We start from the raw sequence: 19,523 nt of genomic DNA, 5'->3' as shown, positions 1-19,523 counted from the left end.
CCTCTTCGCAATTATATATAAATAAATAAAAACTTCACTTTGCACACTAATGTATATATTTGAGTTTGCTCACCTTTGATGGCTCCCACAGGATTGCTGACATCCACCTGGATCCATCTTCTTCAAGGTTCAAGGCTTTTATTGTCATGTGTGCATAGCTGTAGTTATTATGACAATTCAAATCTTAGGTCCCAGCCCCTCCAACAGCGCAACACAATAAAACAGATACTAGTGCAAGTAAATCAAATCAAATAGAATATAATAGAAATAGTGCAGAATAGTCTATATACAAGTAGTTGGAATATTGATATATATGTTACAAACATATATAACGATTAATGTTATGTATGTTATTTCAAAAGTGCAGGTGTTTAACAGTCTTATGGCCTGTGGGATGAAACTATTTTGTTTATAGACACATGCATTTTCAGCATTTGGACTACCTGCCTGTTGTAAAATGTCATTATATAATGTGTAATTTATTCTTGAATGACTTTTATTTTATTTTGTAAAGCACTTTGAATTGTCGCGTACTGAACGCTGCTATATAAATAAACTTGCCTCACAACTGGAAACTCCTGATTGACCTAATCCACCGTCTGTTGTAATTTAATTGGATGGGGCCCAACGACTAACTATCTTTCCATCCATCTATAATACATATTTCTTTGACAAATAAAATATACTCAAAACAGAGGTATTAAAACATGGCTAAAGGAGAAACAGCACCTTTCTCAAAACGTAGACACCTGAATCTGTGCAGCCATTGAAGATATATTCGAGTCTAAGCATTTGCAGATGTATTTGTTTATTTGTTGTGTACGTATCCGTGTTGATGCATTTTGTCTAAAGCCTCCTGTTGACAGATGTATTAATAAATGTTACGTTTCCAAAGCTGCTGTGACAAACCTTACTAAACTAAATCCATATAATCACCATCTGCCCCTTATATAGACCACCCTCGGAAGCCAGCCTCTTCGACCTAGGACCAGAGATGCGGGCATGGCTACACGACACCGAGTTGGACATCTAACGTAATACGAAAGAAGAAGAAACTAAATCCACACTTCAAATACAATGCATGTCATTAAACATTTATTATGGTTTAAATGGAATGCTTACAATGAAAGAGATGTTGATTTCAATGAGAGTGGTTGAATCTACAGCCAGGGGGAATTAGGACTTCTGTTGTGGTTTAAATATGCAGCTCAGGCTTTAATTTGACATGTAAAAATATCAAAACAAACAAGTTATAAAGGGAACGTCGTGGTGATGTACTGTGGAGAGGGGTCTCGGGGAAAGCAATTGCTTTATGCTGTAACGCTGGGAGCGAACTGCATCACGAGTCTGTCGAACTCATTCTCCTGCAGGGAAACAAAGACAGAAAAACAATTCAACACCCGAGGAGACCTCAGAGCAGCTGTGCATCACAGGGTGTGTTCTGTAATGCTGTATGACCATCGAGACTACTGCACCCGTTATTACAACTCACTGTGAGAAAGGCTAACACTCAGAGTTTAAAGCTCTCATTGCTCCAAGGACACTTCCTGCCCAACACTCAAAGCTAACTATCCGGGTAATGAAAGGATGAGAGTAAAGGTTATGACGGCTTATCAACAAGTGTGTGTCGATCTGGTGAACCTAAATAGCCCTGCCCTCAGGTCAGAGTCCTCCCTCACCATGAAAAGTATTTAACAACAATTAAAGATGCAATCAAGTTACCTTGGCTAAGTAGTCTTTCAGGAATGGATGGGCTCTGTGGGCATCCTTCAGCTGAGAGAGGTACCGGTTAGTTACCTGAGTGGAGAGGGGAACAGGTGAGGCCAGAGTCAGAATGTGACTAGGAAGAGCTTAGTGTCAACACAGTGTCCTAAAAACATGTTTTTCAGATCTGCAAAGGTAAGGCAAGGCAAGTTTATTTATATAGCACTTTTCAACGCAAGGCAATTCAAAGTGCTTTACAAAAAAAAAAAGGGCAGGAAAGGGAAGAGTGTTTGTACAGCCCATTTCAACCCAGGCCATTTCAAAGTGCTCGACGAAAACAAAAAGCATTAAGATGAGGTGCAAAGAAACCACACAAAAACAGTCAAAACACAGTTTTCTGCCAAATGTAAGGCAACTTGTGTTACCTGTGCTAACGAGGGCATGTTTCGGCTGAGTTCATCTTTTTTCAGCAGGACTACAAAAAAAACTCATGGCCTAATTTTCCTAAAACTTGGTTGAATGGTGTGGCATTGGCCAAGGTCTATTCCATTACATCTTTAGGCTGATACGGCAGTGGCTCAGTCAGTAGGGGCTTGGGCTGTGAGCCGTGGGGTCGCCGGTTCAAGTCCCCAAACAGACCTAAATATGGAGAGTGGACTGCTACTTGGAGAGGTCCCAGTTCACCTCCTGCCCTGCTGTGGTGCCCTTGAGCAAGGCACCGGACACCCCCCTTCCCCCCCACTCCCATTGCTCCCCGGGCGCTGTGCAATAGCTGCCCTCTGCTCCTAGTGCTAGACTCCTGGTGCTAGGATGGGTTAAATGTAGAGAACACATTTCACTGTGTGCTGTGTGCTCTGCACGTGAGGCCATTAAAGAGGGTTTCTTTCATCCCTCCATATTCTATTCTAAATTGACACGTGACGTGTGGTGTTAAAATAATTGGAAAAATTAGTTTCTTAGTGTGAATATTTACATTCACATTACCCTTAACCCTCCGGTATCACTGTGGACGTTTTTGTCCATATGGGTAATTTTTCACTTTTCATTTTGCAATAACTTTGGGTGTGTTGGTGCAAACAGCCTGAATTTTTGTAACAAGGCTATTTTCTCGATCTATTATGGAATTCAATTTTCAATTTTTCAAATCGGTCTTTAATTCACTGTGTAACAAATCGACTACGCAAATTAGTCATTCGAGACAAAAATGTCCACTGCAAAAGACTTTGATAAAAACATTATATTAAAAGGTTTTTTTCACAACTTTTTTGGGTTCAATCTTTAAAGCAACTTCCGCCCTAATAGAAAATACCAAAAATGTAATTTTTCAGGATTTTAACCCTTTCAATGCCATTTTGAAAACATGAAACCGCTGTTTTTTTTCATGATGAAAACAGAGAAAGTGAGTTATTTTCCCAAAAATATATATCTGGAGACTGGCTCTTTTTTTTTTATAACAGTCTTGGATATGTCAAAGATTAGCAACAAAATGGATTTTTTTGCATTATTAGTTTTTGCACAAAATCAGATTGAACAAAAAAGTTACAAATTAGTCATTCGGGACAAAAAAGTCCACTTCCAAAAACTGTTCTAAAAGGACAACAGATTAATATTTTTTTAAACTTTTTGGGGTTAAATCTTTCAATCAACTTCAGTCCTGATCAAAAATACCAAATGTTAAATTATGTTCAGGATTTTAACCCTTGAACTGCCAGTTTGAAAACATGAATTTGCGTTTTCTATGAAAAACATGCACAAAAAGGCAGTTATTTTCCATATAATAAATGTTGGGGGGGGTCGGCTTTTTTTTTTATCACAGTCTTGGATATGTCAAAGATTAGCAACAACATTTTTTTTTTTGCATTATTAGTTTTTGCACAAAATCAGATTGAACAAAAAAAGTTACAAATTAGTCATTTGGGACAAAAATGTCCACTTCCAAAAACTGCTCTAAAAGGACAACAGATTAATATTTTTTAAAACTCTTTGGGGTTAAATCTTTCAATCAACTTCAGTCCTGATCAAAAATACCAAATGTTAAATTATGTTCAGGATTTTAACCCTTGAACTGCCAGTTTTAAAACATGAATTTGCGTTTTCTATGAAAAACATGCACAAAAAAGCAGTTATTTTCCATATAATAAATGTTGGGAGGTTCGGCTTTTTTTTTTTTTATCACAGTCTTGGATATGTCAAAGATTAGCAACAACATTTATTTTGGTTGATTGTTAGTTTTTGCACAGAATCAGATTAGACAAAAATGTCCCATCCACTTCCATTATAACCACATCTTTTGATCTCTCGCCATACCGGTATAAAATCATGCATTTTGTAATGTCAGGGTTTTATATTGGAGGAAAATACTTCAATTTGTCCTTTTTACTGTATATGACCAGATGTGACATTTTACATTGAATTACATGCTTGTCATGTCTTGGTTTACAGTTTACAGCATTCACAATTTCCCCCTCATCTCTTTACCTTTGATGTGTGTGAGAATGTAGGAGTAAGTGTTCTCTCATGGCATTTTGTTTTTCATTTGTGCTGTCTCATGTGTCTTAGAGGTAAACAGAGGTAGGATCTTGACCCAGCTTAACCTTTTTATTTAGAATTGTTTGAAACTTCAAAGGCTTTGATAATGTCTCTTTAGCATACAAACATACACAGCCATACATGCACTAAGTCAATAAGCGAACACCTGGCTGCAAAGCCAGATCCATAAATATGTGTAGTTTGGCTGGCTGGTCGTTTCATTCCTGTGATACGCAACAAGCGAGTAAGATGAAGAGGCGCTTCTCTGTGGAAGAAGCTAGGGATATGGTGATGCAGCTGGCAACCTCCAGCGAGCTGCTTGACTCTTCTTCTGAATCAGAAACAACCTCAGAAGAAGAATGTGATGTGGAGTTTGTAGTGGAGTCTGATCCTTCTTCTTCTGACCCTTCCACTGAAACTGCAGAGGAAACAGAAGATTCTGGCAGTGGGTGGACATCAACGACACGCTGCGCTACATTCCCGCTGCCAGAGGCTTGGTTCCAGGGCCCACGCGTTATGCCATTACAAGAATTGATGACGTGGAATCCTCCTTCAATTTATTTTTCACTGCTGAGATCATCAGTAGTATTGTCGACATGACAAACTTGCAGGGGGGATGTTCGGTGGCAAACTGGAGTGATGTGGATGCCACAGATATTCGTGCATACATCGGTCTCCTGATGTTGGCTGGAGTGTACACATCGAAGGGCGAATCTACCCGCAGCCCCTGGGATAACCACAGTGGACGTGCCATCTTCCGTGCCACAATGACCCACACCAAATTCCGGTTGATGAATACCACCCTCCGGTTTGACGACAAGCTGATGAGACCTTCCTGTCACAGAGAAGACAAGCTTGCCCCCATCCGCTCTCTCTGGGAGAAGTGGACACATCGCCTTCCGATGCTTTTCAACCCTGGTGAAGATGTGTGTGTGGATTAGCAGCTTGTCCCCTTCAGAGGCCGCTGCAAATTCCGGCAATACATACCAAGCAAGCCAGCAAAGTATGGGCTAAAAATCTGGATCACCGCTGACGTTGAAACCTCCTATGCCTGGAAGTGCCAGATTTACACCGGTAAAGCTGCTGGCAGTGCTGCCGAGGTGGGCCAGGGAAAGCGTGTCGTCCTGGAAATGACAGAGGGGCTACAAGGGATCACTGTGACTTGTGACAATTTGTTCACGTCATATGCACTTGTGCTTTTTACTGCTGTGGATCCCTCCTGGAAGCAAGACAAGTCCTTCAGGAGGAGGCTTTTCTTGGAGGAGTTTGGGAGATCTCTGGTGTCTGCAAAAATCATGCGGAGAAAGCATCCACCTCGTACACCGGCTGCTGTTACCATAGTGGCGGACATACAGGCCTCGGCAGCTGCCCCTGACACCGGCACAATCGCAAGCGGCTCTGCCCCCGACACCGGCACAACCGCAAGCGGCTCCACAAAAAAGAGGGGACTGTGCTGGATGTGCACTGGGAAAAGTTCACCTGCAGAGAGCACCAAATCCCCTGCTGCAGGTTCTGCTGGATGAACTGATCTCTCTCTCTATCTCACACGCACATACACACATTTTTTGTTATCTCCATCTATCTTACTCCGTCTCTAACACACATACTTGCTCTATCTTCATCCATCTCTCATTGTATTCAACACACACTCATACATATCATTGTTCTGTTTTGACAATTTGATTTGTTCATGAATGTTGATTGCAGTTTGCTGTTTGGAAAATAAATGTTGACATTGATACATCTGATGCTGATTTAAAAATGATTTCAAAGAAAGTTGAAAATAGTATTACTTCAGTGTTTTTCAGGTCATATAATTCAATGGTAAAATGTCACATCTGGTGATATACAGTAAAAAGGGACACATTGAACTATTTTCCTCCAATATAAAACCCTGACATTATAAAATGCATGATTATATACCGGTATGGCGGAGAGATCAAAAGATGTGGTTATAATGGGAGTGGATGGGACACGAGTGGCTAATGTGTGACTTATTTTGTTCAATCTGATTTTGAGCAAAAACTAATAATGCAAAAAAAAAAATGTTGTTGCTAATCTTTGACATATCCAAGACTGTGATAAAAAAAAAAAAAGCCGACCCCCCCAACATTTATTATATGGAAAATAACTGCCTTTTTGTGCATGTTTTTCATAGAAAACGCAAATTCATCTTTTCAAACTGGCAGTTCAAGGGTTAAAATCCTGAACATAATTTAACATTTGGTATTTTTGATCAGGACTGAAGTTGATTGAAAGATTTAACCCCAAAAAGCTTTTAAAAACATTAATCTGTTGTCCTTTTAGAGCAGTTTTTGGAAGTGGACATTTTTGTCCCGAATGACTAATATGTAACTTTTTTGTTCAATCTGATTTTGTGCAAAAACTAATAATCAACCAAAATAAATGTTGTTGCTAATCTTTGACATATCCAAGACTGTGATAAAAAAAAAAAAAGCCGACCCCCCCCAACATTTAATATATGTAAAATAACTGCCTTTTTGTGCATGTTTTTCATAGAAAACGCAAATTCATGTTTTCAAACTGGCAGTTCAAGGGTTAAAATCCTGAACATAATTTAACATTTGGTATTTTTGATCAGGACTGAAGTTGATTGAAAGACTTAACCCCAAAAAGTTTTAAAAAACATTAATCTGTTGTCCTTTTAGAGCAGTTTTTGGAAGTGGACATTTTTGTCCCGAATGACTAATTTGTAACTTTTTTGTTCAATCTGATTTTGTGCAAAAACTAATAATGCAAAAAAATCCATTTTGTTGCTAATCTTTGACATATCCAAGACTGTTATAAAAAAAAAAAGAGCCAGTCTCCAGATATGTATTTTTGGGAAAATAACTCACTTTCTCTGTTTTCATCATGAAAAAAAACAGCGGTTTCATGTTTTCAAAATGGCATTGAAAGGGTTAAAATCCTGAAAATGATTACATTTTTGGTATTTTCTATTAGGGCGGAAGTTGCTTTAAAGATTGAACCCAAAAAAGTTGTGAAAAAAACCTTTTAATATAATGTTTTTATCAAAGTCTTTTGCAGTGGACATTTTTGTCTCGAATGACTAATTTGCGTAGTCCAATCGAATGATACCGGAGGGTTAAGTCGGAATAACTCTGAAATGCTGTTGTTGTTGTTGTTGTTGTTGTTGTTGTTGTTGTAATGCTTGGAACAATAAAATCCAGTACATGTTCTCTGTAGAATCCATGTTGTTTCCACATTACGATGTAAAGCTCATAGCTCCCCAATGTCAGAAGAATACATTCCCAACGAGACAAATCTTAGCAGCATGTGGATGCAACATCGTCCTGGGCAGATGTTTGTGTTTTCTCGTGGCACGTCTTGATTGGTTTGGTTGTCTGTGCTCTTTGTAATGGTTTGCAGCAGGTGAGCTCCGGTTATATTCCAAATCTGAAGCCCTTTGTGGGTTTGTCTATGTGTGTCGTCAGGCCACAGTTTTAGCTATTAATATATAATGTTATGGAGGGGGGAAAAGAAGGAGATCAGGGGGTACTTAAATAATGAAATACTGTTGATATTTGTACAGTATAAATGGCTTTTCTCTAGACCCAGTTTGAGTAATGATGATAGCGTGAGGGAACCGAAAACAAAACATTCAGAGAGAAGGGAGCAGCTGATTAAAACCACTAACAATATTTGAACATCTATTATTTAATATCTAACATCACTTTGATTATATTTGGAAAGGAAAGGGCATTTAAAAGATGTTTCTCTACTACTGTACTAGGGCTGCATGATTTAGGCAAATAATCTAATTGCGATTTTCCTGACAGATATTGCGATTCGAGATATTTGTTTTTAAGCGACCCAACGGAAGTTTATTGTAAAATGCGGCCATATCTCCGGCTAGGAAGGTCGTATCAACGTGCTCCCGTCTCTAGCACCCCCGCAGCCCGAGCTACGAGTGAACGAACTAAACTTACATGAGACTTCCGTTGGGTTGCTTTAAAGTCAAGCTTCAGTTTAAGATTCTCCCTGTGATAGAAACACGTGATGGAGCATCACTAACCTGACTCAGATGCTTTGTTTCACCATCTAAAGCTCCATTGGAAGCCATTTGGAAAAGTATTTCAAAAATACTTGGCAGGTGATTGGATCAATCTGTCTATCACCTTCTATCATGGGCCACTTCTGATTGGTTAACAATGGCTGGTGCATGTGGAGCACAGCACTTCTGATTGGTGTGGATGACTGACACACAAGAAGAATACTTTTTGTTTTAATCGTTCAGCCCTACACCGTACCTGAGGAATTGGCACTTTGTCTTCCGAGAAACAGCCTTGAGTGAGTAGCCTTGAGTGAGATGTGCTAATCAGCGCTTATCAACCCTTTTTGCATTACTATCAAGTCCATCAAACGTAGGACAGATAATCTGAGGCTTTATCTTATGAACTCTGAGTTCCAGGGTGTCGAAGCACACGGCCCTAAACCCGAGGAAACGCTTTGATGACACTTTTTCTCGTGATAGGAAGACAATCAAGAAAAGGCTTTGGTTGAATGCTTTCTGCGCGCTTCAATCAGAGAACACACACACACAATGCTGAGAGAAGCATGCTGCACTCTGAGCCAAGTGGAGATATGTCATGTCCTCTGTGAACCAGTGTGTGAAGAAGTACTCGGAACTTTACTAAAGTAGAAGTTACATTGAATTGACATACAAACAAACCTTAAGTATCAAAAGTAAAAGTACTGATTGTGTTTTATGGTCTTCTTCAGGAGTCATTTAAATTACATAACTGCTTTATGATGACTGATGCATTAATGTGTTCATCACCGCTGGCAACGGTGGAGCTAGTCTTAAGGACTGCTGCCCGATCTTAACCTTTAATTACATGCAGTGAAGTAAAATCACTAAGTACATTTACTCAAGTACTGCACTTAAGGACAATTTTGAGGTACTTGTACTATACTTATTATTATTTGTTGCAACCTATTACTTCCACCCCACTACAATTCAGAGGTTAATAGTGTACTTTTACTCCATTACATTTATTTAATACCTTTAGTTACTTTACAGATTTGGATAAATTATATAAATAACACTTAAATAAGATTTTGGTTTCACCTGGAATCAAATACACAAGCTACTAGCTCCACCTTTACCAGCTGAGATAAATGCATCGATAATTAAAATCAAAACAGATTATATATAATAATAAAAAATGGGCCAATCTGCATAACGAGTACTTTTACTTTCGGTACTTTAAGTATATTTTGATGCTAATACTTTTGAGTATACCTACACTGTGGTATTTCTACTTTCACTTAAGTACAAGATATGATTCCTTCTTCCAGCTCTGGTCATATGTATGCTCATGAGTTGATTTAAATGTTGCATTAACTAATCATCTGAATCTGTAAAGTAATTTAAAGCTGTCTGATAAATGTAATGAATTCAAACGTACAATATCAGCTTTCAAAATGTAGTGGAGTAGAAGTACAAAGCAGTATACAACTGAAATACTCATGACAATTATAAGTATTTCAAACGTATACTTAAAGGCAGTACTTGAGCACATGTACTTCCAACTATCTGTCTGTCTGTTAGCCTGAAGGAAAAATACTAAACTGACGGCAGTTGCAGCGTCGCCGCGGTTAAAAGCTTTCGGTCCAAAGTCTCACCTCGGGAGCTTTGCCCAGGTGCTGAGTCAGCACGATGAGGTTGATCAACGTCTCAGGGTGACTGCTGTCCTAAAGAGGAAGAGAGAAACACAAAGTGAGAGTCAGACCTCCCGTAGCACTCGGGACGACGGGAGGAACAGTGGAGACAAGGCAGGGAACGAGAGATATACCGTGTAGAGAGCACGTTTCTTCCCAATGACTGTAATATCTTTTATCACAGCGAAAGCAGACAGCGGGGTTTTTCCAATACCAGTTTCATTCCTAGAGGTGGATCACGTGTAGCTTTATTGTGTTTTATAGGGCTAATCACTTTAATTTGGGGGCAATTTCACCCTTTGCCTCTCATTGTTTCTGAGTCTACTGGATGTTATGATTGTTGTTTGGCTTCAGAATACATCAATGGATAACCACCACTTTGTAACATTTTAACAAAGCGACAAAGGGAGATTCAGATGAGCTCGACAGTTGTGAAAATCTACATTTGAGTGGATTTAGATTTAAGTAGGGCAGAAACTAATATATTTTCAATAAGGATGAATCTGCTAATTATTGTTCTAGATCAGGGGTGTCAAACTCAATAGCATTATGGTTGCACTCAACGGGCCGGTTGTAACTTTAACACTATATAAAAATACATATATAAATATTTAATATATATAAAATAATGTATTATATTACATTATTGCCTCTGCATTGGATTATTATGGGATAGGGTAATAACTTCATAATTAACTACGTCTGAAAGAAGAAGTCTAGGGCAAATAATTGCAAGTCTCTTCAGTGCGCATGTCACAAAATTATTTAAAAAGAAAAGCCAAATTCTGGACAAAAAGTCAAACATAAAAAAGGAACATTTTGAAAAAAAGTAAAATTCTAAGAAAAAAAGTAAAATGAGAGATGCATTGTGGGACATGTAGTTTATGGGCAACGTGCTTCTGTAAATCGGCATGTAACCGTATAATAAACATATTATATTCTTTCCAAGCTCTTGTGGGGCCGCATGAAATGAAGTCACAGGCCGGATTTGGCCCCCGGGCCTGGAGTTTGACACCCCTGGTCTAGATTAATACATTAATTGTAATTTAATACATTTGTGAAAAATGTCCATCCTGGTTCCTTAAAACCCAATTTGATACCTATAAATGTCTTGTTTTGCAAAACCAAATGATGATATAAGGCTTCAAAGTTCATTTAAAAGGATTATATGAGGGTGAAGTTGGGAAACAGCATATTTGAGAAGCTCGATGAGATTTACTGCCAATTGTGTATGAAACATTACTCAACATTTAATTGATTATCAATATATTTTCTGTCTAACAAATTGCTCCAGTGATTATTGTTGTTTCAAGCGTCTGAATAAAGTTGTGATTCAACATAACAGAGCATAAACAACTTTCAGAACATAATAATAAAAACTGATTTGACATGCTTTTGGAAAGAGAGCTACAATATCTTCAAAGGCGAGACAAAGCAGCTCTTATTTAATAATTATAGTAGTAAGTATGAAAAATGACAAACTTCAGAAAACAAAACTACTGCAGCGTGAACGTGTGGTTGTCTTGAATGCACTGATGCAACCAACCGTTGCTGTGGTTGAGTTTCAGTAAATGTGTTTGTGGTGCCATCTGCTGTTACAAAGGGAGCGGTTCACTTCTCACATTATGTTGGTGAGGGAATTATCCACAGAACAGATTCATTAAAGATTTCATTATGAAGGATACACGTGTAATACTAGCCTCAGAGAGCTTTAGCTGAATTAACTTTGCATGTTTGTACACCATGCCAAGTATGTCAGAAGAACAACCTGAACTAGAGCATCCGTAACATTCACCTGTTTGCAACTTACTAATTATGTATCTGACATTTCATATTCCAATTACTTGTAGACTGATTGCACTATTTCTATTCCATTTGTTTTAATTTGTATTTACATGCACTATTTTATCTGTTGTATTGTGTTGCACTGTTGGAGGGCCTGGGACCTAAGATTTGCATCGACATAACTCGGGATCGACCGATATGGTTTTTTCAAGGCCGATATCGATTATTGGTAATCAAGGAGAACGATAACCGATATTTGGAACCGATCAGAAAATGCCTTTTTATGTTTAATGAACTTTTCAACATCTTAAAACTGGTTTCCTCTCTGTGACCCTGAGTAAAGTAAATTAAGTCAAAATAAAATAAAAAAACTACTAAAACTTGTTCTGAACTTCTGATATTTGAGTCTCACTCATTGAGCAGTCCCAATTCAGCAGCACCAGATTGTGGTGCAGAAAGCAGAGTTGCTGCGAGGCTCCACTAGCAGCCGTCACAGTCGTCCCAGTCCGTCAGTTTCTCCGCTGCGAGACGCTACCCGCCGGAATATATAAATGCGGAATATCGGCCTCGATAATCGGTCGACCCCTAGACATAACTACACTGTAGCTAAACCCGATATCTGTTCCTCTTACTTTGTCCAGCCCCTCCTGCAGGACTCCCTCCGCCTCCTCCCACTTGTTCTGAGCCATGTAGCAAGCCGCCTGCCCGTTCAGGAGCAGCAGAGTAGTCGAGTACTTGTCTGACATCTCCTGGAAAATGTAGTAGGCATCCTGCAGCTTCTCTCCACCCTGAAAACCACGAGCACAACAATTCAGTCAAATGTAGGGCAGATAAGAATTGTTTCAAAAAAGAGAAACAAACAAAAACACTGCGGTTTGCTTTCTTTGTTTCAAAAGTGTTGGAACGAACTCACAGTCAATATCACGACCACAGAAAGTCGCATTTATGTCCAGGGTCTAAGCAGGAATCCTGAAGTCAAATGTAAGTTTGTATTTTGTTGGTCGAACGCACTTATTGTAAGTCGCTTTGAATGTGTGTGAATGTTAGGTCCTAGAGTAAGATACACTGCTCTGTATGAATGGGTGAATGACATGTAGTATGTTAAGCGCTTTGAGGGGTCGTAAAGACTGGATAAAGCGCTATATAAGTACAGTCCATTTACCATTTAATGTAAAACCTTTCAAGACCTTTTTTAAGACCCTTTCCAAACATGTTAAGACCTCATCGCCGCTTGGAGTTCTAACCGGTTACCTTGGCGACGCACTTTACCTCACATTGACTATATACAGTATGGAGTGTCCTTCCTCCTTATCTTCCAACCATTTGGACGCAGACTTGCATTTCCCTATAACGATGTTGCTTAGCAACCGGCGTAAACGGACCTTCACGCTATCAAGCAGTGAGCGCGCGACGTCCTGTTCAGATGACGTCAAACCCAACGGGATGCCATCAATAAACTCCACAGAATCACACGACACACCTACGCCATGACTACATTCAGGCAGACTGTAGAACACAACCTCTCTGGACCATTTAGATACTTATTGAGAACAAGCTACAAAATGTAACACCTTGGAAAATGCCGTTTATTACTTTTTAATAGCCTTCATTTTCGCTAAATTGATTTATCAACTTTTAACACTTTAAGAATAAGCATTCACAATGGTTTGGATTATTGGAAGTAATGTATTTGCAGAATTCTGTAATGATAATCTATCCTCCTGTGTTTTTATGGTGTTAGCACTTAACCAGAATATGTTTAATGTTAAAACTGAGCGAATTAAATGGAGCACAGTTCTGCTTTGTTTGGCTGCACCAACAGCTCCTTCCCGGTACCCGGCATGCCGACTATTTCAAACATGATTGCAGCTTCAGTCAATAACAAATACCACTCAGATGCTTACAAGGTGATGAAAAGGGGAAGGAGACTTCACAAATGTAATGTGTGTATGGTGATTATGTTAAACAGATGTAGGCGAGTGGTGTCCTCACCACAGCGATGTTCACCCAGGCTGTGGCCAGCTGGGTGAGAGTAGCATCTTCATCCTGCTCCTGCATCTTCTTCAGCTCCTTCCTGTCAATGACAACCAAATAAAGTGAGTTATTTAGCGTTATAACAAATCTCTTTTTTTTACATTCTAGTCCTCGAGGGATTTATTGTCGGCAGCCTCCTAGAAAATGCTTCAATCGTTGAACAAAATACTAATTTTGAATAAAGTGAATACATGGAGTGGATGAGTTGGCCTTTATTCAGGGTTAATACACTTTTTCACCAACGACTTCTCCTCCAGGACCTTTACCTCATTTACCATGGCCAAAAAAATGACTCAGCGGTTCCACTGAAAATGGTTTATTTTAACATGGAACAGGAAAATAAGATCTGTATATGAAACATGTCTAAAACAAATCAAATAGGCTTACTAGCTTCTACACGCTGAAGCAACTCAAATCCCTCACCAGCAAAACACCTCGACAGTTAAATGCCATTTTACGTTTCATTACTATACGATACAGTATTTATTATCGTTATAGTATTACTATTTCGGCGATTAGATAAAATATAAATTATATTTGATGCAACTTTAGTTACATTTCCATGACTTTTCCAAAACTTTGGGAAAAATATTGTTTTCCATGACTTTTCCAGGGCCTGGAATTAGCATTTTGAATTTCCAAGACTTTTCCAGGTTTCTAATGACCGTAAGAACCCTGGTTATTACAAATTCAACTTTTTTTAATGGATTAAACTGGCTTGTTTTGAAATGAAATGCATGTAGACAGGAGGCTCATCTTATCAGGGCGTAAGATCATGATGAAATATTGATCACGCATTGGATTTCAAGTAGGGATGCACGATATTGGTTTTTTGAAACCGATACCGATAACTTCCTGCTTCTCAAGACCGATACCGATAACCGATAATAATATAATATATATATATATTAAATGTACCTGTAGTTTTTGCACACCTGGTGGTAAAAAAAAGACTAGTAGTGAGCAAATGACATGAGCATTACTACTATGAACAAAACTAACCCTGGGGTCGTCTCTGGCAAACTTCTTGCCTTTTTCAAAAGCCTCGTCGATAGGTAAAAGCCTGGCTTCACGGCCGCACACTATTTACATCACAGCCAGGCATGAGTTAGGGAGCGCTGGATTTGTGAAGAACTCCCCTCTTCCTGCTCTTCCTAAACCACTAATACCACAGTACTGGCAAAACGGGAGGAGCCGAGGGAAAAACAAGCGCCCCTCATCCCAATCCACCCACACCGCAGTATTTTCTTCTTTTTTTTACCCCAAAAATATATTGTATATTATCGGGGCTATTAATACTTTTATAGGGTTTATCGGGATGACGTCATAATTCCTAATATCGGACCGATAATTATCGGGCCGATAATTATCGTGCACCACTAATTTCAATTATATGATCTATGATCCAGAATTCTAAATGTCAATGCTGTGAATGAAGCATGCAAGTTTCATAATAAAATGATTACAGGAACACTGTTAGAGGAAAATTCACAGAGGCAGTATATACTTTTGTGTACGCAAGGTCACTGTTGATGTGTTTGCCATACCTTGCCAGGTCCAGACGGTCCAGACTCAGCAACACCTGAATGGTCATGGCCATGCTGAAAAAGAAACAACACATGTTCAGGTCAGTTTCAGGCATTTGTCTTTCGACCCTCAAAACCATCTAGTAGGGATGCTCCGATCGCCGGAATCAGTATCGGCCGATACCGATCGCCGATCCAATCGAGTGGGCGGGGCCTATGGGGATCTTCCATTTAAAGTGGAGCTTTCACTGGAGCTTCCACAAACAACAATCCATCCATCCATCTTCTCCCGCTTATCCGTGGCCTGTCAGTATCTCATGCAGCTCACTGATCCAGTAACGAGTGACCCGACAGTGAAGAATAAACATATTTATAACTAGTTCAGCTAGTTCCAGAGGTAGATAAAAAAAAGTGTGTTAGGTCTAACTCTTAGTGTGTGTGTTTCGCTGTAGGATTTCTGCTTCACGTTGCATACCGCTATTTTATTGTCCTTTTCGGACACTTAAAATACTGCCAGACCGGCGAAGCCATTTTGGCGAGCTTGTTTTGCCGCGCACAGAGAAAAGTGTCATGTATTTTACGTCATGCGATCGGCATTTTTAGAGAGCACCGATCGATCGGCAGAGAGTGAGTATTGGCCGGTATCGATCAGCGGCCGATCGATCGGAGCATCCCTACCATCTAGTGTGAAACTGGGAGAAAACTAGGTAGCCAAAACCCTCTTGAACAACATCTTTCTGACACTTTTAAAAAGAGAAGTCTTGATCCCTTCCTACCACTCGAGGCTTTCTCCTTGGTGCAGAGTCCTGAGAGCGGCGTCACAGTTCATCTCATGGAAGTAGATGGAGGCGGCCATGAGGAGGAAGGTGGTGTTGGCAGCATCCACGCTCTTCGTCATGTTCTTGTCTAGATCGGCAACAATAGCATCCCTGCAAGACGTAAAAATAGGAATTTAAACTCAAATGGATCATTATCAGTATTTTGGGGATACAGTATATACTTTTTTTGAATGTTGTAAAGCAACGTCAGAAAAAGATTCATAAACATGCAACTTTGCACATCTTAACATTTAAGACTTTTGAAAGATTGATTCAAGAAATGCTGCTAATAATTGAGACATTGTTTCTTCAATTAATTTAAAGGTCTTTTTAAGTGATGACATTTTAAAGATCCACAAGAACCCTGTAATAATTAAAGGTCTCCTATCATGCAAAATGCACTTTTTATGTCTTTTATACATAAACATGTGTCCCCGGTGTGTCGCGGAACTCACGCAGCGTCAGAAAACAAAACCCTCTCTCTTTTCCTCCGTACCCAAATCTCTAAAAACGGGGCTACAACGGAGCTGATCCAGATTTGCTTCCGATATGACGTAATATCTGAAATGTGGACCCACGGGCCAATCAGAAACGTTGCTATCAGAAACAATGCCCGACTGTTTTGGACGTAATATGGTCGGTGTTTACATTAGCATCGCTAACAGTCAGAGCTAACCTGTACTGGAGAGCATGTGTGTGAAGAAGCAGGAAGTAAAAAGGAACTCACCTTGTGGTGTAACCGGCAAGAGAGAAAGCCTTTGAGCTCCAGACTGTTTCAGAGACAATCCTTGATAATCCATGATATGGCGTTTCATCACGGCAGCATTTAGTTTAGACGGTAGCTGCCGGGTTCTGCATGAGCTCAGACCCCTCCTTTTTTATTTATCAATTCTTTTTTTTTTAAAGCTTTATTCCCAAATCAGCACTTTTGAAACAGGAAGTGAAATAGAGGGATATGAGGCATGGCTAGAATGGGTGATCTGTTAAACACTTAATAGACATGTTTTTTATATATCTGAGACCTATGCTATTGCCTAAAAATATCATGATAGGTGACCTTTAAAGTAGTTTATTTGAAGTGATATAAAACAGAATGCCGGGCAAATCAAGACATTTAAAAGGCACTTATTTGCTTTATCAAAACTAGGATGGACATTTTTCAAAATTCTGACGTTTTTTTATCAAAAAGATTAATGAAGTAAAGAACCGGCAGATATATCGACAATGAAAATAATCCTTAGATGAAGCTTACATCAAGGTGTGGGTACAGAGTGGAGAATATGTTTCTGATGGATACTTGAGACGATACAAAAAAAAACATTGTTTCATTATTGAAGTCTCCATATGAAGGCACTCCAAAAACTGTGCATTCAAGAGGACCTGCATTAGAGTTGTAGTTGATGCTGGGTCTAATTTGATACTAATTGAAAGCTTTTTAGCTATAAAAAAAAGGGCATGAATATATTGAGTTTCTGTCAACACAACAAGTGTAGTCCCCTGCCCAGTTCATGTGGACCTAACATTAAAATGCATGCTGTTACCTTTTGCTTTCACTGGACAGATACTCTGCAAACATCTTGACAGCCTGGAGCTCAGGTGGAGAGTTGGCCTTGATGTCATCCAGGACTACAGCATACTTCCTCTGTAATAGCACAAACAAGTTAAGATTAGCAGTGTCTTTTTATATACAAAATAACTGACAGCAATGAATGTGAAGTAGCTCTGTGTGACTGAGCTCTGTGTGACATATAATACTAATTCTACGTAAGAAAATGACTTCACCTGGGCAATGTATGCTCTGTACAAAAACATGTCCCTTTCAACCTCCTTCTCTGGTGTTGACGGCTTGAAAGAAAAACACAGGCAGTATTTTAAAGAGAAGTATGAGCTAGCATGTTAGCATTGTAGCTCAAATCCGTTGACAGCTTTTAGTCAGCGCAATAACAGTAAATAACGGACAAAACAGTTTATTTTAAAATATGTAACTGATGCCATATTAGACACTCACCTTCACTTTCTGAGCCTCGTTAATACATTGTTGATAACTGCCGATATAATAGGCATTTTTCACATCGAAGAGCTCATCAACATCTCCCTGAGTCGCCGCCATGTTTGCTTACAGTTTCCTGACACGTAGCAAAAATACGTCATCATCCTGTTTTCCACAAAGGATTCTGGGAAATTGAGTTCAACAACTGAAGCACAGGTGTGTGTTACAGAAATGCAGAACCACTGACTTTTTAAAGCTTTTGCCATTATGCCCACTGCCGTGTTAAATAAAATATGATTTCCCTGCTCTATATAACAACAATATTAACACTGTTATTGAAAAACCGTTGAAAAAATAAGTGTATTAAATAAAAACGTATGTATTTTGTTGTATTTACTTAGATTATCAGTACGACTGACCGCCACAACATAGAAAACTTCATATTCACACCATATTGAAAGCCTTTTTTGAAGGGTTTTGATATGAGGTAAACAAGTGAGTGTTTTCAAAGTATTAGAAAAATGTACAGAATACAATCTCATGTAACTACACTTAGATTTGCACCTTGAAGGATTTAGCTTTTAATTAGGATGCAAATACGATTAAAAAGGAGATTATCTTAAAAGTAGAAAGAAAACAATTGTCCTTACAATGTAAAATGCATTGTAAAACCCATTTTATTCAGTGGCACTCTTGCTACATTTAAAGAGCTCATGTGTTTTGTTGGTGGAAATGTTGGTTTATGGTGATTTATGTTAAACTGTGTTTCTAGTGTTAATCTTTATCCTGCTACTTTGTATTTATAGTAGCCACAGTTCAGTAGCCTCAACTTGTCGCAATAGGCCACTAGAGGGAGCAGCAGGTTAATGACACCACTGCAGCTGTCTAGTGTTTTATGATAGCAGAGACTTGCAGCAGCATGATAACATAAATATTGATAGGCTTGGTTTATGGGATAGAATAAATATGACTTACTTTAATAACACTGAGATGTGACCACCTGAGGCTTGAAGGGTTGGAACTCCCAGTATGATATCAGGGCTGCGGCATTGCCTCACAGTTAAAATAACAATGCAAGAAGGATATTTTGACCTCAGGAATTCCTGTTTCCTCATTACACAGATGACAAACTTCCTGTATCCCATGTGTGTGTGTGTGTGTGTGTGTGTGTGTGTGTGTGTGTGTGTGTGTGTGTGTGTGTGTGTGTGTGTGTGTGTGTGTGTGTGTGTGTGTGTGTGTGTGTGCGTGCGTGCGTGCGTGCGTGCGTGTGTGTGGGTGTGTGTGTACTACAGTGTAAAATAGTAAGTTACACGTCAAAGTCCTGCATTCGAAATTGTGCTTAAGTAAAAGTACTCGTTATGCAAAATTTACATTTTGAGCAACGGATATTTTTGTATTATTGTATTACAGTAATTGGTGCATTTATTCCTCACTTCAATGTTGCACTTGAAA

The 19,523-nt window shown here is 39.1% G+C and overlaps 1 protein-coding gene across 1 annotated transcript; it reads right to left on the bottom strand.

Annotated features, from left to right (window-relative positions):
- Positions 1–1,073: 1,073 nt before the first annotated feature.
- cope (COPI coat complex subunit epsilon) lies at positions 1,074–18,207 on the bottom strand. Its single transcript, XM_034080627.1, has 10 exons — positions 18,090–18,207; positions 17,864–17,926; positions 17,623–17,723; positions 16,040–16,192; positions 15,285–15,338; positions 13,696–13,777; positions 12,336–12,491; positions 9,883–9,951; positions 1,723–1,797; positions 1,074–1,364 (listed from the first exon to the last, which is right to left on the bottom strand). Exons 1-10 carry the CDS (start codon positions 18,189–18,191, stop codon positions 1,311–1,313), a joined length of 909 nt encoding a protein of 302 aa, XP_033936518.1. The 5' UTR covers positions 18,192–18,207; the 3' UTR covers positions 1,074–1,310.
- Positions 18,208–19,523: the final 1,316 nt, after the last annotated feature.

This window comes from Pseudochaenichthys georgianus, chromosome 4 (genome assembly GCF_902827115.2).
Source record: "Pseudochaenichthys georgianus chromosome 4, fPseGeo1.2, whole genome shotgun sequence".
Taxonomy (NCBI): domain Eukaryota; kingdom Metazoa; phylum Chordata; class Actinopteri; order Perciformes; family Channichthyidae; genus Pseudochaenichthys; species Pseudochaenichthys georgianus.
Note: the sequence above shows the minus strand (reverse complement) of the source record. Positions and strands in the feature narration are given on the sequence as shown.